General features: G+C 34.4%; 1 protein-coding gene across 1 annotated transcript in view; it reads left to right on the plus strand.

Moving 5' to 3' along the window:
- The first annotated feature begins 12,480 nt into the window (after nt 1-12,480).
- Nucleotides 12,481-18,665, plus strand: part of LOC129255544 (ras-related protein Rab-27A-like) — a 78,120-nt gene continuing 71,935 nt past the window's right edge. Inside the window, exon 1 of the mRNA XM_054893892.2 lies at nt 12,481-12,660. Within this exon, the coding sequence (XP_054749867.1) occupies nt 12,481-12,660 (180 nt within the window). The remainder of the gene's footprint in view (nt 12,661-18,665) is intronic.

The following is an 18,665-nucleotide window of genomic DNA, read 5'->3' on the forward strand; positions in this document are numbered from 1 at the left end:
GAAGGGGATTTTTCAAGGTTTCATTTCCCCACTATTATACACAAATTGAGTGCATGTATTGTAGGGCTATATTTTACAAAAATGCCAAATCTCTTCTAGTAAGATTTAGAAAAGAAGTGTCATATTGATAGTTGCTGAACTGTGATACAGTCATAAGTGATCACCCTGGGTATACATTGTAAAACTCAGTTGTAGGCCATCTAGGCCATCAAGGCTAGTAAACCTGAACAAAAGCATCGTTTTTGCCCTTGGACATGGTTGTGTAGTTTCATGGAGCTGTCATTTAAAAAAAAAATTCAAATGAATTCTAGATCAAATCTAAAAGTGTTGAAAATAGAATCCTTATAAATAAGAGAATCCTTTCCAGAGATATAGGGATATGGTCTATCAGTCTTTGAATTGTATCTCACTTGAATTGCTAATAGCCTTTAGGTATAATAATGTATGACAAACATATATCTTACAATGTAGGCTCATATTGCCAAATCCGACTCTAAGGGATACATGTATGGAAAAAAAAAAAAAAAAAAAATATTGACAACTTGATTTATGAAGACAGACATTGATTATTGATGTCCATGCACTACCAAGGAAAGTTGGAGACATTACTACCTTTGGAATAATTTTTATGATGAATGGCTTCTCTACTTTTACAATACAACGCTTTGAATGATGAAATTGAAGCATACTCCTTAAACTAGATAGAGCTGATTATAAATCACACATGAGTTGATTTTACCCATTCAATTTCCATTCTCACATCAGTATCATTCAACCACAAAATAACATTAAATTTGATAATACACACCTAACAAGTTACAGCTTTGAGTCTTGATTGTGTGATGTGCAGTTTGTGCCCAATTCTGATTATGATGTAATTGACATAATCATTTTTAATGGGAAGCCTTATAAAACAAGACTTTTTGTGTCCTTTAAATTTAATGAATAAAGCCAGGAACACATTAATTCTCTTGCAGTGTATGGTGTTATGATGCATTTACTAAAATGTAAGATGAATCATCTAATCAAATAATTGCATCCACACCACAAGTAAGCCAAACCTGATTAGTTAATCCTGTCAAGTATTGTTAGAGCTCTTTTTAATAGTGTAGTGTCAAGAATCTATACTTCAAATAGTTTGTTTAATCTACACATCTGACATGCATGTAAAGTGCTTGTTATTTCCAGGATGGGGGATCATCTACATGTAATTTTTGACTGCCAGTACACTGACTTGCCATGTGAGACATATAGCTTTGATTGATTAATTGATTGATTTTATTTTATTTTTCAGGTATGATACAACTTGTATTACAAAAGTATCAAAATACCATGACAGGATAGCCCATGAAAGCTGATATGGCTGATTGCCAATGGGGTTTTTAATTCAGTAATGAATGACAAAGTACACAAGTTTATGAAAACATCTACAAACTATGTGAAAGAAGTCTTGACCACTTAATTAAAAAGAAAAATCGTAAAACTTATACAGTATATGAAAAGCCAAAAAACAAAAAAGCTGAAATCAAAACTTTCATGCAGTCAACAGAACATGATAAAAATGATAATTGTGAGACATGGATATACAGCTCAAGGGAGATCTATGCTAAAAGTAAATCTTTCAAGACCCAAGAACAAAAGAATACATCTTTTCTGAGATTCCTTTCTATTTTGACCATCATGCAGGCTCTGCACTTTATGTATTAATTAACAAGGCCACCATCTTGCTTGCCAGTTAAAGCAGGTATCGTCGGCAGTCGTATACGAGCGTGCAAACCTATTTCAGAGAGAATATATTTCAAAGTTTACTGTCATTTCTACTTTTTTATCCCCAGACAATTGCTTGACATTGGTTTTTTTCATTTTTACATAAAACCAAGAATCAGGAAAAATATTTCAAAAAGCTATACAAGCTTGTAATTTTGGTTTGAGCGGTTTAGATTTTCTCTTGTACAAAAATGCCATAGGGAATACAACAACCCTGACCACATTTTCAATGCGCACGAACAATAAAACGTATTACTTTTAAATCACAATTCAAAGTCAATGCATTGCACATATACGGCAGTTTGCTGACCGCATTTTTGCATATTAATAGCCTGGAGCTGATGTTTTTTTGCTACACTACATGTATGCATTTCCAATGGGATATTCGCATGTTATAAAAAAATTGTCTTACATCAAATTGAAAATCCCCACATATTACAGAAACTAAAATGTATTGCTACCTAGACATTAAATATGCATAGAGTAGGACTTATACTTCCATTTTCCGTAAAAATCTCAAAATCGAGTTTTTGACCAAAATTTACTGATATGTTGGTTCAGAAGAACGCTGACGATGTGAACAAATGAAGCATACTAGAATTTCATTTCAACATTAAAAATTTTTAATACAAAATATAGTCATGGTGACCTAAAATGTTTGAGAAAATAAATTATTTTTTGCATTGAATGCAAATACATTGAATTTAATCAAAGCTTGCTTCAGTATGAGTGATAATGCTATTTATTGAATGTTGCCGCCCTATTAAAATACATAGTCCTTATTTCGATTTTACAAGCATATAAAGATTTTTTACGTGTTAGCTCTACCAAAGTAAAGCTTAGAATTCAAAGAGTGAGATGACTCCAAAGTGATTCCCATCATATGTCTGTGATGTAGATATGAGTAAACCAATACATGTAGGCCTACAGTATGCTCTTTTCAAAATCTAACTGCATGAACTGCGCTGATGCTTTGTAATGTATGCTTGACTGAATGGGTACTGAATCATACATACATTGTAGAGTTGCAAGGGAAAAGATTCTCCACTGAGTGAACTGAAAACACATTCAATTTTCATAATCACTTTGCTATTGCAAATGAGTAGAGTTCAAACACCAAAGAACACTGGCCAATTTGAGGCCATTATTGCTATGATGACAAATTGCCCATGTACAAATTTAGTAATGATGGGAGGTGTGGCAATCAAACAGTAGGGCTACTTTATCAGATGTTACAAAATATACATTTCTTTTCAGTACATCTTGGTTTTACACTTCTAAAAAATAAATAAGAATGGATACATATCAACACATTTAGCATCATTTTTCCTCAAAATTTTCCTGCTCTGTTTGCAGGCCTAGTTGATAGCATACATGTACCGGCAAAACAGCCCATTCAAAAGTTACTGATATTTTTCATGATGATTTGCTATATAAGCTTCCTTGGAATCATTTAGCCTGTTCGTACCTGAAATTATTACTGATGTACAATCACTTTCCAAACCCGATCGTCTGATAAACCAGGAGCATAGCCCCAATATTTAGGTAATTTGACTAAAAGCATATATAGGGGTCAATCAGAATGCTATAATCTACACAGCCTTTCCTTGTCCTCTCTAAATAGCAGAACATTTTAATATCAACCTCACTAAGCAAATGATTGAGTAACAATTATGAAATGATCACAAGAATTTGTGATCGTATATTATTTATTTGCAAAAAAGCTGTAACATACTTGTATGTTTATGTGTATGTGAACTGGGCATGAGTTTGCTACGTTACTGCACTATTATGGTTTTGTCTCGGGTTCTATCTACAAATTAGCCAGTGGGAAGGTAAAGGGGTACTCCAGGCTTTAACAATATGATTTTAGCAGATAAAGAAAAATCAGGCAGTCAAAAACACTGAAAATTTAGATAAAAATCGGACCAGGAATAATAAAGTTATGTTTATTGCATTTTAAAGATTTGCAATATTCTGGTCAAACAGTTCTAGGCATGACTTTATGAATATTCAATGAGCAAACCTATGATGCCATATCCTCACTTGTTCTTTTGTATTTTATTGTATGAATTTTTTTTTCCTTTAAGAACCAAAAATATTAGAATAATTGATTAAGCCCATTAGATATTCATTGCTGCAACTTATTTTATAATATAAGGGAAACATATTATTTACACTTGTAAGAAAACACAAAACAATTATGATTTCATAATAAGAAAAAGTTAAGTGGGGATGTGACAACATCAGCCCACCTATTACAATGTGCATATACATTGTAACTTTTTTTCTTCAAAATATATGCTAAACATTAAAATTCAATAACTTAGCTACTTGTATCAGATATTGTTGAAATTTTCAGCATTTTGCTTTGTGAATGTTAGGCCTACTCTATTTATTTAGCTATAAATATTTTCAGCCCAGAGTACCCCTTTAACCCAGGCAATGAATTGGTTTAATGAATTAGAGAAAAATATTGGTGAAAGTTTAATAAAAATCCATCAAAGAATAATTATTTGATGGTTTTTCATTATTAAATCTTTACAATAATAAGAGAGTTATTTAAAAAAAAGTTTTTTATTAGATTGAATTAAATTTATGATGTCATATGTGAGCGGCTCCCCCATACATGTTAATGATATGAGTGCCATTAATTCCATTTTTTAATGGAACATAATGCAAACAATATTTTTCTTATAGAAGGTGGTATGAAATGACGTGTCTGAACTGTACAAACAAAATCACATTCAAATTTGTGAGAAAATTTATATCGCACATCATGGAAGAGCTGCTCGTCTGTGACGACACTGAATCAAAACTTAATTATCAATTATGCTGTTCTTTAATCAATTTTTATCAAGACTTCTACATATCTTTTCTAGTTTATCTGCTTTCATTTTAACAAATTTATTGTCAGAGTGAACTTTCCCCTTTAAATAGGAGAGGAAAAATACCTGTTAATTCACTGACATTCAGTGTAACATTGAAAAGATGAGCTGCAACAATTGCATATATTTTAACAGATACATGTACATGAATGGGATAATTTTTTATTGGCTATTCAGCATGTTATTCTTCTGTGTCCTGAAAGGAAATGCCAAATATTTTTTTGGGATGGGTGGGTGGGTGGGGCATGTTGTAATCTCTCATTCTGCTCACTGGATTAAAATTCTCTTGAAACAAATTGGAATTTAAGTTTATGTTCAGCTTATTTCAAGCTGAGGTATACATTGGAAAATGATCTTACATAGGTTTGATAAGATCTTCTGATATTTCAAACATAATTTCCAGTAAATTTCAGAGTATCTATCATTCTTGTTTTTTAAATTGAAATTCTCTTGGAACATTGTATTTCTGATGATTGTGTGCTGTATGGTAGACCTTCTATGGTCACATTTAATCAACACTATTCACCATCTGTAATACATGTATCTCTGGGTTTCGTAAAATTATTTTGGTAAAGGGGACATTGAATAGATTTTGAAGGACAAAAAGGAGTAGGCCTATGTGAAAAAACCCCCCAAGAGCCCTAGTGAATACTTATTAGATATTTAAATATTTGAAAGGATATCAAACTCAAAGCTGTCCTTTTCTAAGATAGAGCTGTCAGACCACATTGTTTAAATTTAGCTTCCTCAAGGATGAATTATTCTGGTTTTTAGAAAATCCTCTATTGATCAAGCTTTGCATTAATTACCTGGATGTGGTTTCATGGGTTTTTGAGTATTTGCACATAAGCTGCATTTATACCAATTGAGATCTTAAAAACAACATTATGGTTTGGTGTTTTCGTACCCACTCAATAAAAGAAACCTGACATGTCCTAGTTTAAAAGTAAAGTACTTATGATATCCTGAAAGAAAATGCCTGCAAGATAGTAAGATTGATAAAAATTATTTAAAAAAAGAAATTTTGTAGCCATTTCCACGGATGTTTGTATGGAAAGGATTAAAAGACTATGCTAGTCAAGACAAGTTGAACTGGGGAGAGTTTCATCAATATTTTCATCCGACAAGTTGTCAGATCTGACATCTTTCCATGATTTTTATTGGCAGAGAGGCACTGTTCCTATGGTAACTGTCGGATAAAATGGGACTTGTCGGATAAAACGTCCGACAAGTCCTTTCATGAAACACCCCCCTGGTATCATATGTTATACATTGTAGGATTGATGTTATTCCAAGATCTTTAGGTGGTTTCAGACCGCCTCGATGTTCGTCAGTTCCAGGTATTCTCTGATCGGGAAATTTACCCCGATCAGAAAATACCAGGTATTTTGGTAATGTGAAAGCAAACTACGCGTAATTTCCCCGAAAGAAAATACCCACTAAATAGTAGGTACTTGGTGAAATTACGAGAACTTTCGCGGGGATTTTTCCAAGGTCGCAGGTATTTTGGCAATGTGAAAGCAATTTACGGGAACTTTTACCTCAGCGTGTCGTTGGGCGCGGGCGCCGTGGGTGGCTGCTGGGCTAGTGATTTTGAATCTCGCGCCTTGCCTGCTTATACAGACCATACTGCGCATGCTTGTAACTTCAGGAACTTATCCCGAAGGGTATGTTTCGGGGCGGTGTGAATCCAGAAATAATTAATGGATATTTTTTAGCCTAAAATTAAAAGTTCTCATAATTTAACGGGGATTCTTATGATCGAGGCGGTTTGAAACCACCTTTTTTCTGGTTTAAGGTGGTTGTGTAGCATGAAATAAGTTATCAGGTTTTTTGTTTATCATGGACAAGCTATAGGTTTTTATTGATCAGATGGGTATAAAGCATCTTAAAGTAGTTCACACAGTTGTTTGTTTTCCAGGGCTTTTTGATTAATCATTCCTTACATCTCCATCTAGATCTAATGTATTTCATCTAAATGTTTCTTTGTAAGTTTTGACACATTTTGACACAGTTTAGACTCAAATCGTCCAGCTAGTTTTATTGGAAAGAGATATAGATCATATCATTTAGTTAAAAGGGGCCATGAAATTCAAGGGCAGGCACAGATGGACTTTTGGTGTCTATGGTGCAGACAGCCATTTGCTACTTTTGAATTTGGAAGGAAATATGTAAATTTGTGAAATTGTGAAATTTAGAATTATTTTAAGAGATGGGCCACAATAGTCTGCACTATTTTGAGCACTATCCATGTTCAGACCAGGCCCCGTGGTCAAAGCTTGTTGAGTATATGCCAAACCAGGAATTGCCCATGCTTGCAGTTACTATGACAGTTGGCTACCTTCTCTGCACGCAAGTTTATAGCATGTGGATGTTGGGTGTGTTACTTTGTACAAACGGAACAATATTCGTATATTTGCAGAATAACTGCTGATTTTGTCTACGCTTTGGTCTATTTTTTTGTGAAACGTGTGATCCAACTGGAAGCTTTGCCTTATACACCACTTTACGTGTATTGTAGTTCTTGAAATCAGTTCAGTAGATGGAGATCATAGAATGCTAGCAAAAACTGACTTAACCCTTTGAACCTGATAGGCCTGTATTCCAGCCTACCAGTGAACGCACATTTACCCGATAGGCCAGGATACCGGCCTGAAGCCATGTGACTTAAAAAACATAGGTTCTAAATGTCAGGTGATCTTTTAAAGATGATGTCATCTTTCTAGTACGTGTAAGGATATTTAGTCGACAATTTCAGTCAAGATTGGTATTGATTTCTGAAGATTTTAAGCCTAAAAAATGGCCCAAATATGCCACTCTACAGCGGTGGCTCATGTGGCATGTGCAGTAATACACGGTGTAATAACTATGGGGAAGCTATTGATAAATCTGACTTTGGCCAAAACAGTGATTTTGAGCCCAAAACAGACACTAAAGTTGATATTTCTGTTTGTAGACTAGGTCTACAAGAAGCTAATCAACTTCAGCCGGCCTGGTCCGGGTACTAGCGGGGGAAAGATGCCGTTGTGCCCGAATCATGGGAGTTTGTGAATGTGGTTGATACGTGCAAATAATTCAGGGTATTGGTCAACGCCGCCTCTAATAAATTTGGGTTCAAAGGGTTAAGGGAAACCTACATGCCTATAGGAAAGTCTACTACAACGTAACCTTAAATCCCCATTCAAGAGAGAGCGAAACCGCTGGAACACTAAAAAGTATGAAACTATCTTGATCTTCAATGAACTTTCAATGATATCAGGGTCTTTCACAATTCATTACTGATCTTGTAGTGGTCTTTATGAACTCCTTGTTGGTCTGTGCCCCTGTAAGAAGGGTAGGGGAAGGCGGGGTAAGTTGTGACACTTTTTGCATTTTGCATGTTAGAATCGATATGACTAATAATATTGTAGCATTAATTACCTTACCTTTAAATTTGATTCTTGGGAAATATTTTTCACCTATATATAACTTTCTACCCCCACACTGAAAGTCATTGTGACCATTGAAAAAAACGATGTCAAATGGCTCAACTTGCCCCTTCTGGGGTAAGTTGAGCTACAAAATCTATGTAAAAAATGTATGCAGGAAGAACCGGCATGTCAATTTTTAATTTAAAGTCTTTTCACTTGCTAATTCTCTTTTAATAGTAACATCCTCTAAAAGTAAAAGAACTGTCATGTGAATTTGCTCCATTCTGCCTGCATATCAGTGGCTTTTTAAGGTTTGTTCGTTTTTTTTATTATACATTACCATAAGAATTACTATGGCTCAACTTGCCCCATGTTCACTGGCACAAATTACCGCAGTCCGAATTTAATGCGATATTTTCACATCCACACATTTCTTATGTATCCATCATGTAAAAGACTGACAAGAATGAGAATCCATACCTGGACTAACAATATTGTTCGTATTTCTTGATTATATTTAAAGATGTGTGTAGGTAAAAAGCACTGATCTATTTCACACTATTTTTTACTTTTTTTGCTGAAATTTGCATTTTTCCCTCTAAAAAAGTATTTTTTGTTTCAAAGTTGAAAACAATGTGGTGGGGTTAAGGGTTTAATGGTTCATCAATACATAACACCACCACAATGTCTGACTCATTTATTATTGGCCTTCCCCTACAGAATCTAATAGCATGATTCAAGTCAAGTTAAGTTGTTTTTCTAAGTAATATGACTAAATATCTTAAACTTATAAAGTGTATGAATGCCTTAAGTTACTATTTTTGATATCACCTTTAAGGAAAGTACTTTTTTCTTCTCCATCAGCCCCTGGCAACGAATACCATTATGATCCATCATCACCTGATAATGGTACATTTAATGTCTCTGCATCTTTCCTTTCTGCTATAGGAAATACCTTTCCCTCTTCTTGGTTGTTTTCTAGCTGCCTATTGAAAGATCGCATGGTGTGTAGGCTGCGATTTCATATTAATTGATTTTTTGCCGGAATGATGAAGCACCTCAAACTGAAAGATGAGAAAAAGTTTAATTTTTCTGTCTTCATGTATAGACACAATGAATTTGATAAAAACAAATGAAGAAATGCTTTACAAAAATCCTTATTCCATGTTTTTTTTCTTCCTTTGATTGAAATTGCAGGTTGAATTTTTATTTCAATATTGTAAGAAAGATGAAAAAAAATATATATTGAATCTCAGATAGGTCTCTACTCAGAAGTATAGTGGGAAAATATTGTGAAGAGGCTAAGTTTTTTATAATGTTGCACTCTATCCGAAAAACTACAAGTGAGCAAAAAATTCACCTTTCTAACTTCGTAATTACTTCTGTCACCGATTTGGTATGAACTAAAAAGGACGAATAGGGCAGATTTTAAAGGATTTTTAAAATGAAAATTGTCAAATGAAAAATATATTGCAGTAACAAATTTAATTTTTGGGAGGGGTGCAAACATATGCCAGTGGATGTAACATCTATTTTACAGGTGACACTTAAGTTAGTTTCATATTAGAATTCCATAATGGATGAAATATTTCATTAGCAAGTATCATTTGGATTCTGACGTGCTGGCCTGATAGAGTCAGGCCTGGTACCCCAATCTCGGCTACATAGCTTAGTAAATTTGAAAAACATAGCAGTGATTCAATCAAGTTACGTGTAGCTTTCAGCAGAGTTTTATGACACAGGAAACACATTATCCCCAATAAAGCCGCTTACCATTCACAGGATATGGCTACTTCATTCATGCACAAAGCGTAATAATGATTAGAAAATTAGGAATATAGCGTGTTTGCATACATTAGTGATTGTGTGTTGATATTGGAAATGGCCTCAAACAAAGCGAGGTTAATTTTAGAAAGAGATTCTGGTAGCTAGTGTCTGTTATTGTGCTTTGAGAGGTCCATGAAACCCCATAACAGAACTTATTGAGCTATAAATGCTGCAAGATCAGACTCCAGCATGAATGATAATGTATCTTACTGTATGGAACACTAATGAAAAACTGTGAAAACTACAACCCTGAGTGTTTTTAGAAAATGAAACGTGAGAAGCTCAATGCACTTTTTGTTGGAATGTATGTACACATGAACTTGACATCTTGAACCTTAAAGTGCAGTTAGAAACATTCTTAGGGAGGAATCTTGTTTAGAAATTTGATGAAAAAAAGTAGAAATCAAAATATCCTTACAATAATTTGGCTAATCTTGACTTTGTATCTGTCTGTCCATCTATCTCTGTTTTTGTGCTTCTTCATTTAAAACCATGTGCTCATAGTAAACCTGAATGTTCTGGTGAGGAATATTTTACTTAGTTTTGTTAAGAATATGTAAAGTTTGTTATTTGCAGATTCAAAAGAGAGTAAGAATGTGTTCTATGATTTAAATGGAGTATCATCTAGTGGACGCACATTATACAGATTAGTGATGCACTTAAAAACTTAAAAAAGAGCCACCAGTTTTACAGAAGTGTGCACAATTTGGGAGCTGGCTGCACCAATTAAAGACAGGCTGGAAAATTAGGACACTTGTGATAATTGACTTTGATATTCACTTTTAAGATGTTAAGGTTTCGTGCACACGGATGCACATCACTGCTTGTAAATTTTGGAGTGTTTTGGAGCTGACAATCCTGAGGAAATAGCTGAACTTGGTGTATGTCTTTAAGGTTTTAAAACTAGGCTAGCTCAAGTCTTCAGTACTGTCACTGAAGTAGACCTCCACATTGTGTTGTGCAATATATTATAACTGGAAGAAAGCATGTGTTTGAACATGGACGGTTTGAAGGCATTTATTCAGCAGCATGCCAATATCAGTCAACATATAGTTTGTGGATCCTACTTACCTACATCCTCCCCTAAAGGTCTGTTTTCATTGCCTTGATAAAAAAGCTGTTCTATATTTCATTCATGAAATTTATTTGCAAATAAAGTTCAGTTTGATCCATCCATTAATGTCCATGATTTGTTGGACCTACTAGAAATTCAAAGACAAGTGGACTTCCATTCAGGAAGTGATTTTAATTCATCCAGTTCCATCACACTAATCATAGTAATCCAATTTTTCTCCTATTATATCCATAAAACAGACAAAATGGAAATGTGAGTTGTAACAAAAAGAGAAAAATGAAAATGGGCATTTTGTCAAAATTGATATCTCTGTCAGATCTTGAAAATTCAATGGCAGAGAGCTACTTTAAATTTTGTTATGATCAGGCGAAGTGTCCATTTTTGTAGCCATTCATCTGCATATATAAATATTCAGGTTCAATTTTTATGTGTTGGTCATTTTAATTTGCCCTAGAAGTATTCTAAAATTGCACTGAGCCTGGTCTGAGGTAGAATATGAACAAATGGTAAGGAGATTGTAGGGGACAGTAAGTGATTAGGCAGGTGCGTTTAAGCATTGAGTATTATTAACGAGTAACTTCCTAGCATTAGTTTCAGAATTATTCTGAGTTAGGTGTACTTTTACCAAGTACCACTGTCTTTTTCATCATATAAGAATGGTACTTCAGTCTTAATCCAGTCATTCCTAAGTAGTGTAAATGCCCTGCGTTTAAAGGTAAGGCATCCATTTTGAGGAGCATGCAAGGGGCATTGTATGCAAGAAATGCTCCTGCGGCCTGCTTAGAAGTGTGACTGATATGTGTGAGGGTGGCTGTCTGCATCCATTACCCCTGCACTCAGCATTTCATGTTTATGAAGGTGTCATTGGAAAGGGTTTTACGAGACTGTAAACGTAAACGAGTTCTCCTGAGTAGCAAAAGGTTCAAAATGACAATGTGTGGAATTTGAAAAGACTTACTGGCCACTGAGGATTTGTGTTGTCTGTTGAGGTCAAAATGATTCAAAATGATGTTTGTGAATACAATCAATGTCCTTCTTGTTTTCAAAAGACCTAGCTTGTATTTTGGTGTAGCAAAACATCTGAAAGTATACAATTTACAATAGGAAATTTCGAATCCAGAAATAACAAATTTGGTATGATATTTGTTATGATTAGTAGTAGTACTGTCACAAATATTGGGCAATCAGTATGGCTTGAGAAATGTTGGCAGAAATGTAATATTCACGCACTCCTTAAAAGACAATATAAAGTATTTCTGGTCTATTATCAACAATTTGCTAGTGCTAGGATTGTAGTTGGCTGTAGGTGTCCTATATTTTAGAAGAAGAAATGCCCTAGCTGGTAATTTACCAATTGAAGCTACTGCATGATTTGGATTGATTTTTTGAAATTTCAATTACATTTATTCTGTTTCAGATTTGAAAGAGTTCTGAGGAAGCACCAAAACAAGCTGCCCTTCATTCTTTCCCCTACCACACCCACCACCACCTTCACTCAGACTCCATCATAAAGATGGGGGATACAGGTACAACAACCACGCCTGCTAGCGGAGAGTATGATTTCCTCATCAAGTTCCTAGCCCTTGGTGATTCAGGGGTTGGAAAGAGCAGCTTCTTACACCAGTACACAGATGGAACCTTCAACTCAAAATTTATTTCAACTGTCGGAATCGATTTCAGGGAAAAGAGAGTAGTAAGTTCTATTTAGCTTGTTTTTGCGATAATTTGTGCTTTTGTACTTGGGATCTGCTGTATTATCTTGGACTGAGACATGATAATTGAGTGAAAACAAGATATAAGAGGAATGATAAGGTAGTGAGAGAGAGAGAAAGAGAGATGGAAAATGTTAATTATGGACATGTATTCCTATTTAGAAGTTTGTTGATGACATCTTGAGAAAGACATTTAAGTTTCAGATGGATGGTCAAGAGGGGAAGAGTGCAACCGAAGATGACTTGGAAGAAATAATTCATAGAGGATGGTTATGATTTAAGGATGATTCACTGAATAAAAATGAAATGGAAGGAGGGGGCATGTGTGCATAAGGTAAATCTGGTCACCCTAAAAATTTGGATTTTTACTTTTCGCATGCCCTGATGTCCCATTTGAAGTGAACAGTATTCATTTTGGGGTTGCTGATAGAAAGATGATAATACATAATATGATATATATCTTTGCACAGATTTAAATTGAATGCTCATTGTTGAATTGATGAGCAAACAAATAATTTCAAGAGAGATCATTGGTTTGGTTTTTATTTGGAAACTCCTTAACATATTCACTGAGTTTCTCTTTTATAGAGTAATATCACTGCTTGGCCTAAATAGATGGCGGTAATCATTAGCAGCACCACCACCAGTATTACTATCATCATCTTCTTGTCATAGTCGTAATAGTAGTCGTCATTGTTGTCATCATCACCACGTCACCATCATCACCATCTTTGATATAGTTATTTTAATTGTTAATTTTGATATTTCATTGTCAAAATAAAGAAAGAGTGAATATTACAGAATATTTAAGGAATAATAAAAATGATCTGATGTGATTGGGTGATTCTGCCTAATAACATGAGAATCGTTACAGTTTGAAGTGGTGCTTTGATAGCTATGAATATCATTGAGAGCTAACATTGTTTAGCTTGTTGGAGAGATTAAAAACTTAGTCATCCTCTAGTCTAAATCCTAATTGCAAATATTTGATAAAGTCTGATTGGTCAACAAAATAATGTTAGCCTTGGTTGACTGTGTTTAGACATTGAAGGTACAGGTCACAATGTAATATAAATATGCTTGGTTCATATTTATGTCATACGGTGCACTAAAGCAATTATTTGTTATATCATTAGTCCAGTTCATAAAAAGTATCTCAAATGATTGTAAATTACAGATATCACTTTTTATAGACATGATTAGAAAATGAGAATAAATAAAAAGGCTCGCCTAATTGGAGCAAAAAATGCATTTACATACTGTATGTCCAGGAATTTCAGACCATCTATGTCTAGCACATTACTTTTTACATGCATTTATCAGTACCACATCTTTTTATAATAGGCAGAAGAGCTACAATTGGTAAGCCTAATTTAGTTTGTGTGATTTTTTCAGAAGCCAATTGTATGTGGTGATTCTTGTAGTGATCATTCAATAGAAACACTGGTTGATTATAATTTACATGTATTCCCTCCTTTTTCATCTACAGACGATATTTCAAATCCCCTTTTTCATAAAATTTATTTTGCTTCATTGGCGAAATGTCATGGATGTATAGCAAGATATGAATAGAGAAATATTTGTCAGAGAATTATTCTTAAAGGAGTGGCATTTGCTGTTAAAGCTGCTCCCTTTTAGTCTGATTTACACAACGATTGAGCCCGACACTGTTCAAATAGAAGATAAGTTAGATCTGCCCAGATACAAGACATAATTCAATTGCTAGACAACTCAACATTGTAAAAAGGGACTTTGTTGTTGCCTTGGCTCAGTTTATTTGCTCTCTGGGGTGGAAAATGACAGGGCAGTTCAATAGCAGGGGGGGGGGGCACTTTTCAGAAAATGCAATTTTTTAAAAATACCATTCCTTGCGAGATTAATGTATTTGTTTGCAGTACCACTTAGTGTTTGGTTTGGCAGTGGTAAATCGTTAGGTAGCAATAATTGAAATTGATATAGCGGAAAATAGATAACTATTGTCGCCCAAGCCTACCAGTATAATCACTCTCAAACTTCCATCTAGGTCAGATAGTTAACGGATGCCTGGATATTTTGATTAGTATTACTGTCAGCCATCTTCTTATTACCACCTCCAGAGTATATTATATATAAGCATAACCTGGAGGTTTCTGTACAGCATGTATGGCAGACATATTTAATTCAAAGTCAAATTGGAGGTGGGCTTAAATAAACTCAAGGCCATCCAAGGTCATGGTCTTGGATGCCTTATTGATTGGCCTCTATGCCCCTATCATTGGCATTGAATTTTTTAGTGCCCTTTACATTTTTTTACTACTGATCATATAAAAATGTGATCTATTGAAAAGGGGCCTTGCCCTGAATACATTAAAATTGAATGCCTGAGGTATGATGATTGAATTTGGTTGTGTGAAATACCAGATTACTTGAACTGTCCTAGTCTCTAGACATCAAGTCAATCAAACAAAATTCCTAACATCACATATATGCAATTGTTATAACTCAAGAGTGTTTGTTAATCCTGTAGAAGTCTCATGGTGTACTGTATGGAAAATGATCAATCCTGAAAGAATTCTGCTAAGTTATATTTTTCCCGCCATGGGAACCTTCAAAACGATATTTAATCCAAATTGGCTGTGAGCATTTGACCCACATATTCTTAGAGTACTTCCTATCAAATGAGTATTGATTGCAAGCTGATACTGATGGCATCCTTCTCACTGAAAGCTTGGATGATCCAATATTAGATACATGTAGGTGGGACCCTATTGATTTTGAAACATAATTATGCCTCCCTGAGTAGTGCTTTCCAGCAAATATCTGTTGCTAGGGTAACCAAGATATGTAACCTTTGATCAAACATTTCTAATTTTGGACAACAATCTTATTTCTATATCTTCCTAATTTAAAATTTAGTGGCAACATGGATGTGATTCACAAACTGTGGGACTATTTTATAATGGCACTAACTGCAACTATGGCACGACATTGTGATACTGGTAACTTTCACTAATGAAAACATTCCTGTCTTCAGTACTCTTAAAAATATACTATAACTTTCAGTCACTGTAGTTTGAAAATGACTTGATTATTTAACAGTGAAATACTCTCCCAGCCACAAAGGAATTGAGCATTTTAATGGGCACTTTAAATGAGGATGGAATGAAAGAATGTTGTATATACCGTGTTTACACGCTGCATCGGCTCGTGCAGACCCGAGAGCTAATGCAGACTCGGCTCGCGGATTATCCTGCGTTGCGTTTTCACGCTTCCTTAGCTCACTGTGCAGAATCGGCTCGCAGGGCAAAAGCACAGATCAGTGGATTAAATTTACATTATAAAACGCGCGCTAATTGGCAGTGCAGACTCGGCTTTGTGTTTACACAAAGAAAAATTGCTGTGTCTGCACTGGCTTGTGGTTTTGATCCTACTAATTTAGCGGAGCAAAATTACACTGTCTGCACCAAGAGCCGGTGCAAGTTAATCGCGTTTACATGCATAAAAAAGGCGAGTCTGCACAGGCTCTTGGGTCTGCACCGTGAGCCGATGCAGCGTGTAAACACGTAATAGTTGCCAGATTTTCCAATTGAATTTTGGTTTCTATTGTAAGATTCAACATTCTTTCATTGTATGGGGTTTTTCTTTACAATATTTTAGCTCTAAATTAGGCCTGTCATAAAGATTGCATTCAATAAAAGTGGTTATCCATAAGAATATGCAGATTGATTTTTCCACAATGATTGCAGTATCGATAATGTTACTGATTTGGTCATGTCAGAAACTACCTTGCCATTGATAGGTGAAATTTCAGTCAATGTAGAGGGTGGGGGATTTTGCAAAAAGATGATAAATGTTTCAAATTTTATTGTTAGCCTAATTGCAAATTTGTGACGAGATAAGAATTTGACACAGGTATGTGACAAAATACAAAAGTTTTTGAATGACATGGTTTAGAAGAGAGCAAGGTATTTCAATATTATATATATATATTTATGTATTTATTTATTGATTTATTTATTCATTTATTGCAACAGGTTAGCCCCATCAAAGATTGAGATACTGTTTTTAATGGGGCCACTGAGTAACATAAAAACATAGAAAACAGACATTTACATAAACATATATGGAACTTAAACCCCAAAATTGAAGTAAAACAAATGAAAGTCATTGAGAAAATCATTAATGATCAAATTCTGAAGAAAAAAAAACCTTGTATAGGAAAATCAAAATTGTTCACTTATAGTATCCATAATTAATAATTGTTATCAAAGCACACCATCAAATTATGGATATTATTGAAAAGAAAAATGCATCCTGGAAAAGACATAAGAAGTTAATGAGATATGATGATATGGATGGTACTCAGTTGATTGCTCTTATATATTGAGGAGAATTAACTATTTCCTTTTAGGTTGTAGGAAGTGAAGATGATCAAGGGACTCAAAAATGGATTCAATTACTCAAGAAAAAAAAAAAAAAAAAAACTTGAGGAGGGTGTATTCAGACATGTTGCATGAATTATAAATGCAGCATTTGTTAAGATGGTTGGATACATTAAAAAAAGATAAGAAATATATTGAAATGTTATGTCAGAAGGGCTTGCAAAGCCTAGTGATCAGATATGAAAAATGAATGGGATTTTCAAAGTATCGTCTGAAATGAATACTAAGTTTAGAAAACAAATGGTACCGTACTATTTGTTTAATAGTTGACTGTATCTTTTTCTATACACTCTTAAAACAAAGTGACTAGATCAGTAGTCAGCTGGATGCAACTGATATATCTAGTCACATTTCTGATGTATATTTTAGTCAGAAATAACTCTGTTCTAGTAAAATATGACTAGAAAATAGTCAAATATGACTAGCATAACAGTCGCGCCCAGCTTACCTGATGAACTAGTCATTTTGACTGATTTGTTTTCAAAGTGTACCATACCAATCTTTATTAGATGTGAACGTAGTGAGAGCTTTTTATGAAACACCTTTCACCAACATATTTGCTCTTAACCAATCAGACACAAAAGTTTCAGGGATTATTGTATAGTTGTCAGTCAGGGAAATATCACTGACAAAACACTTCATGATTATATGGCCCTCATGAAACTGATAAAGATCTTGATCTGAACCCATAGATTGTCTTGTAAAAAGTATGACTGGATAAGCTGTTTATAGATACATAAATTTAGTTGCAGTAAACATGGAGATCATGAGAAAATCTGTAAAACCAAGGTTATTGAATTGTCAGTATATCAATCATTGTAGATCTAGATCTGGTGCAGTATATTAAACTAAAATCTGTGAAATCCTGAAATTTAAGCTGAAGATTGCCAGCACAGGTAAGCACACATGGGCGGTGTACTATGATTGCTTGGAAAAAGGCCCAACATCTGGCTGGAATGGAATGCCAGGCTTTTTTGTTAATTTCTCAGCAACTGTATGATTTCTTCAAGAATCTTTTGCTACTTTTTTTGTGCAGACCCCTTAAAGGTAATTTTACAAACTCATTTTAAAATTGTACCACAACTGGCATTTAAAGGTCAAGTCCACCCCAGAAAATAGTTTATTTGAATAAATAGAGAAAAATCAAACAAGAACAATGCTGAAAATTTCATCAAAATCGGATGGAAACTAAGAAAGTTATGACATTTTAAAATGATGCTTATTTTTCACAAAACAGTTATATGCGTAACTCAGTGATATGCAAATGAGAGAGTCAATGATGTCACTCACTCACTATTTCTTTTGTTTTTTATTGTTTGAATTATACAATATTTCATTTTTTACGGATTTGACAATAAGGACCAACTTGATTGATCCATATAGTATTAAACAATGCTAATTGCACATGTTCAGGGAGGAATTAATCATTGTTTCATACAACAACAGGGAGAAAATTGGAATATTTCATATTTCACATAGGGACAGTGATTTTCCGTTTCAAAAAATTGCTTTTTCCGTTTTAGAAAATCTCAAATTCCGTTTCAGCATGTCAGAAAACGGAAATT

The sequence above is a fragment of the Lytechinus pictus genome, chromosome 3 (genome assembly GCF_037042905.1).
Source record: "Lytechinus pictus isolate F3 Inbred chromosome 3, Lp3.0, whole genome shotgun sequence".
Classification (NCBI taxonomy): Eukaryota; Metazoa; Echinodermata; class Echinoidea; order Temnopleuroida; family Toxopneustidae; genus Lytechinus; species Lytechinus pictus.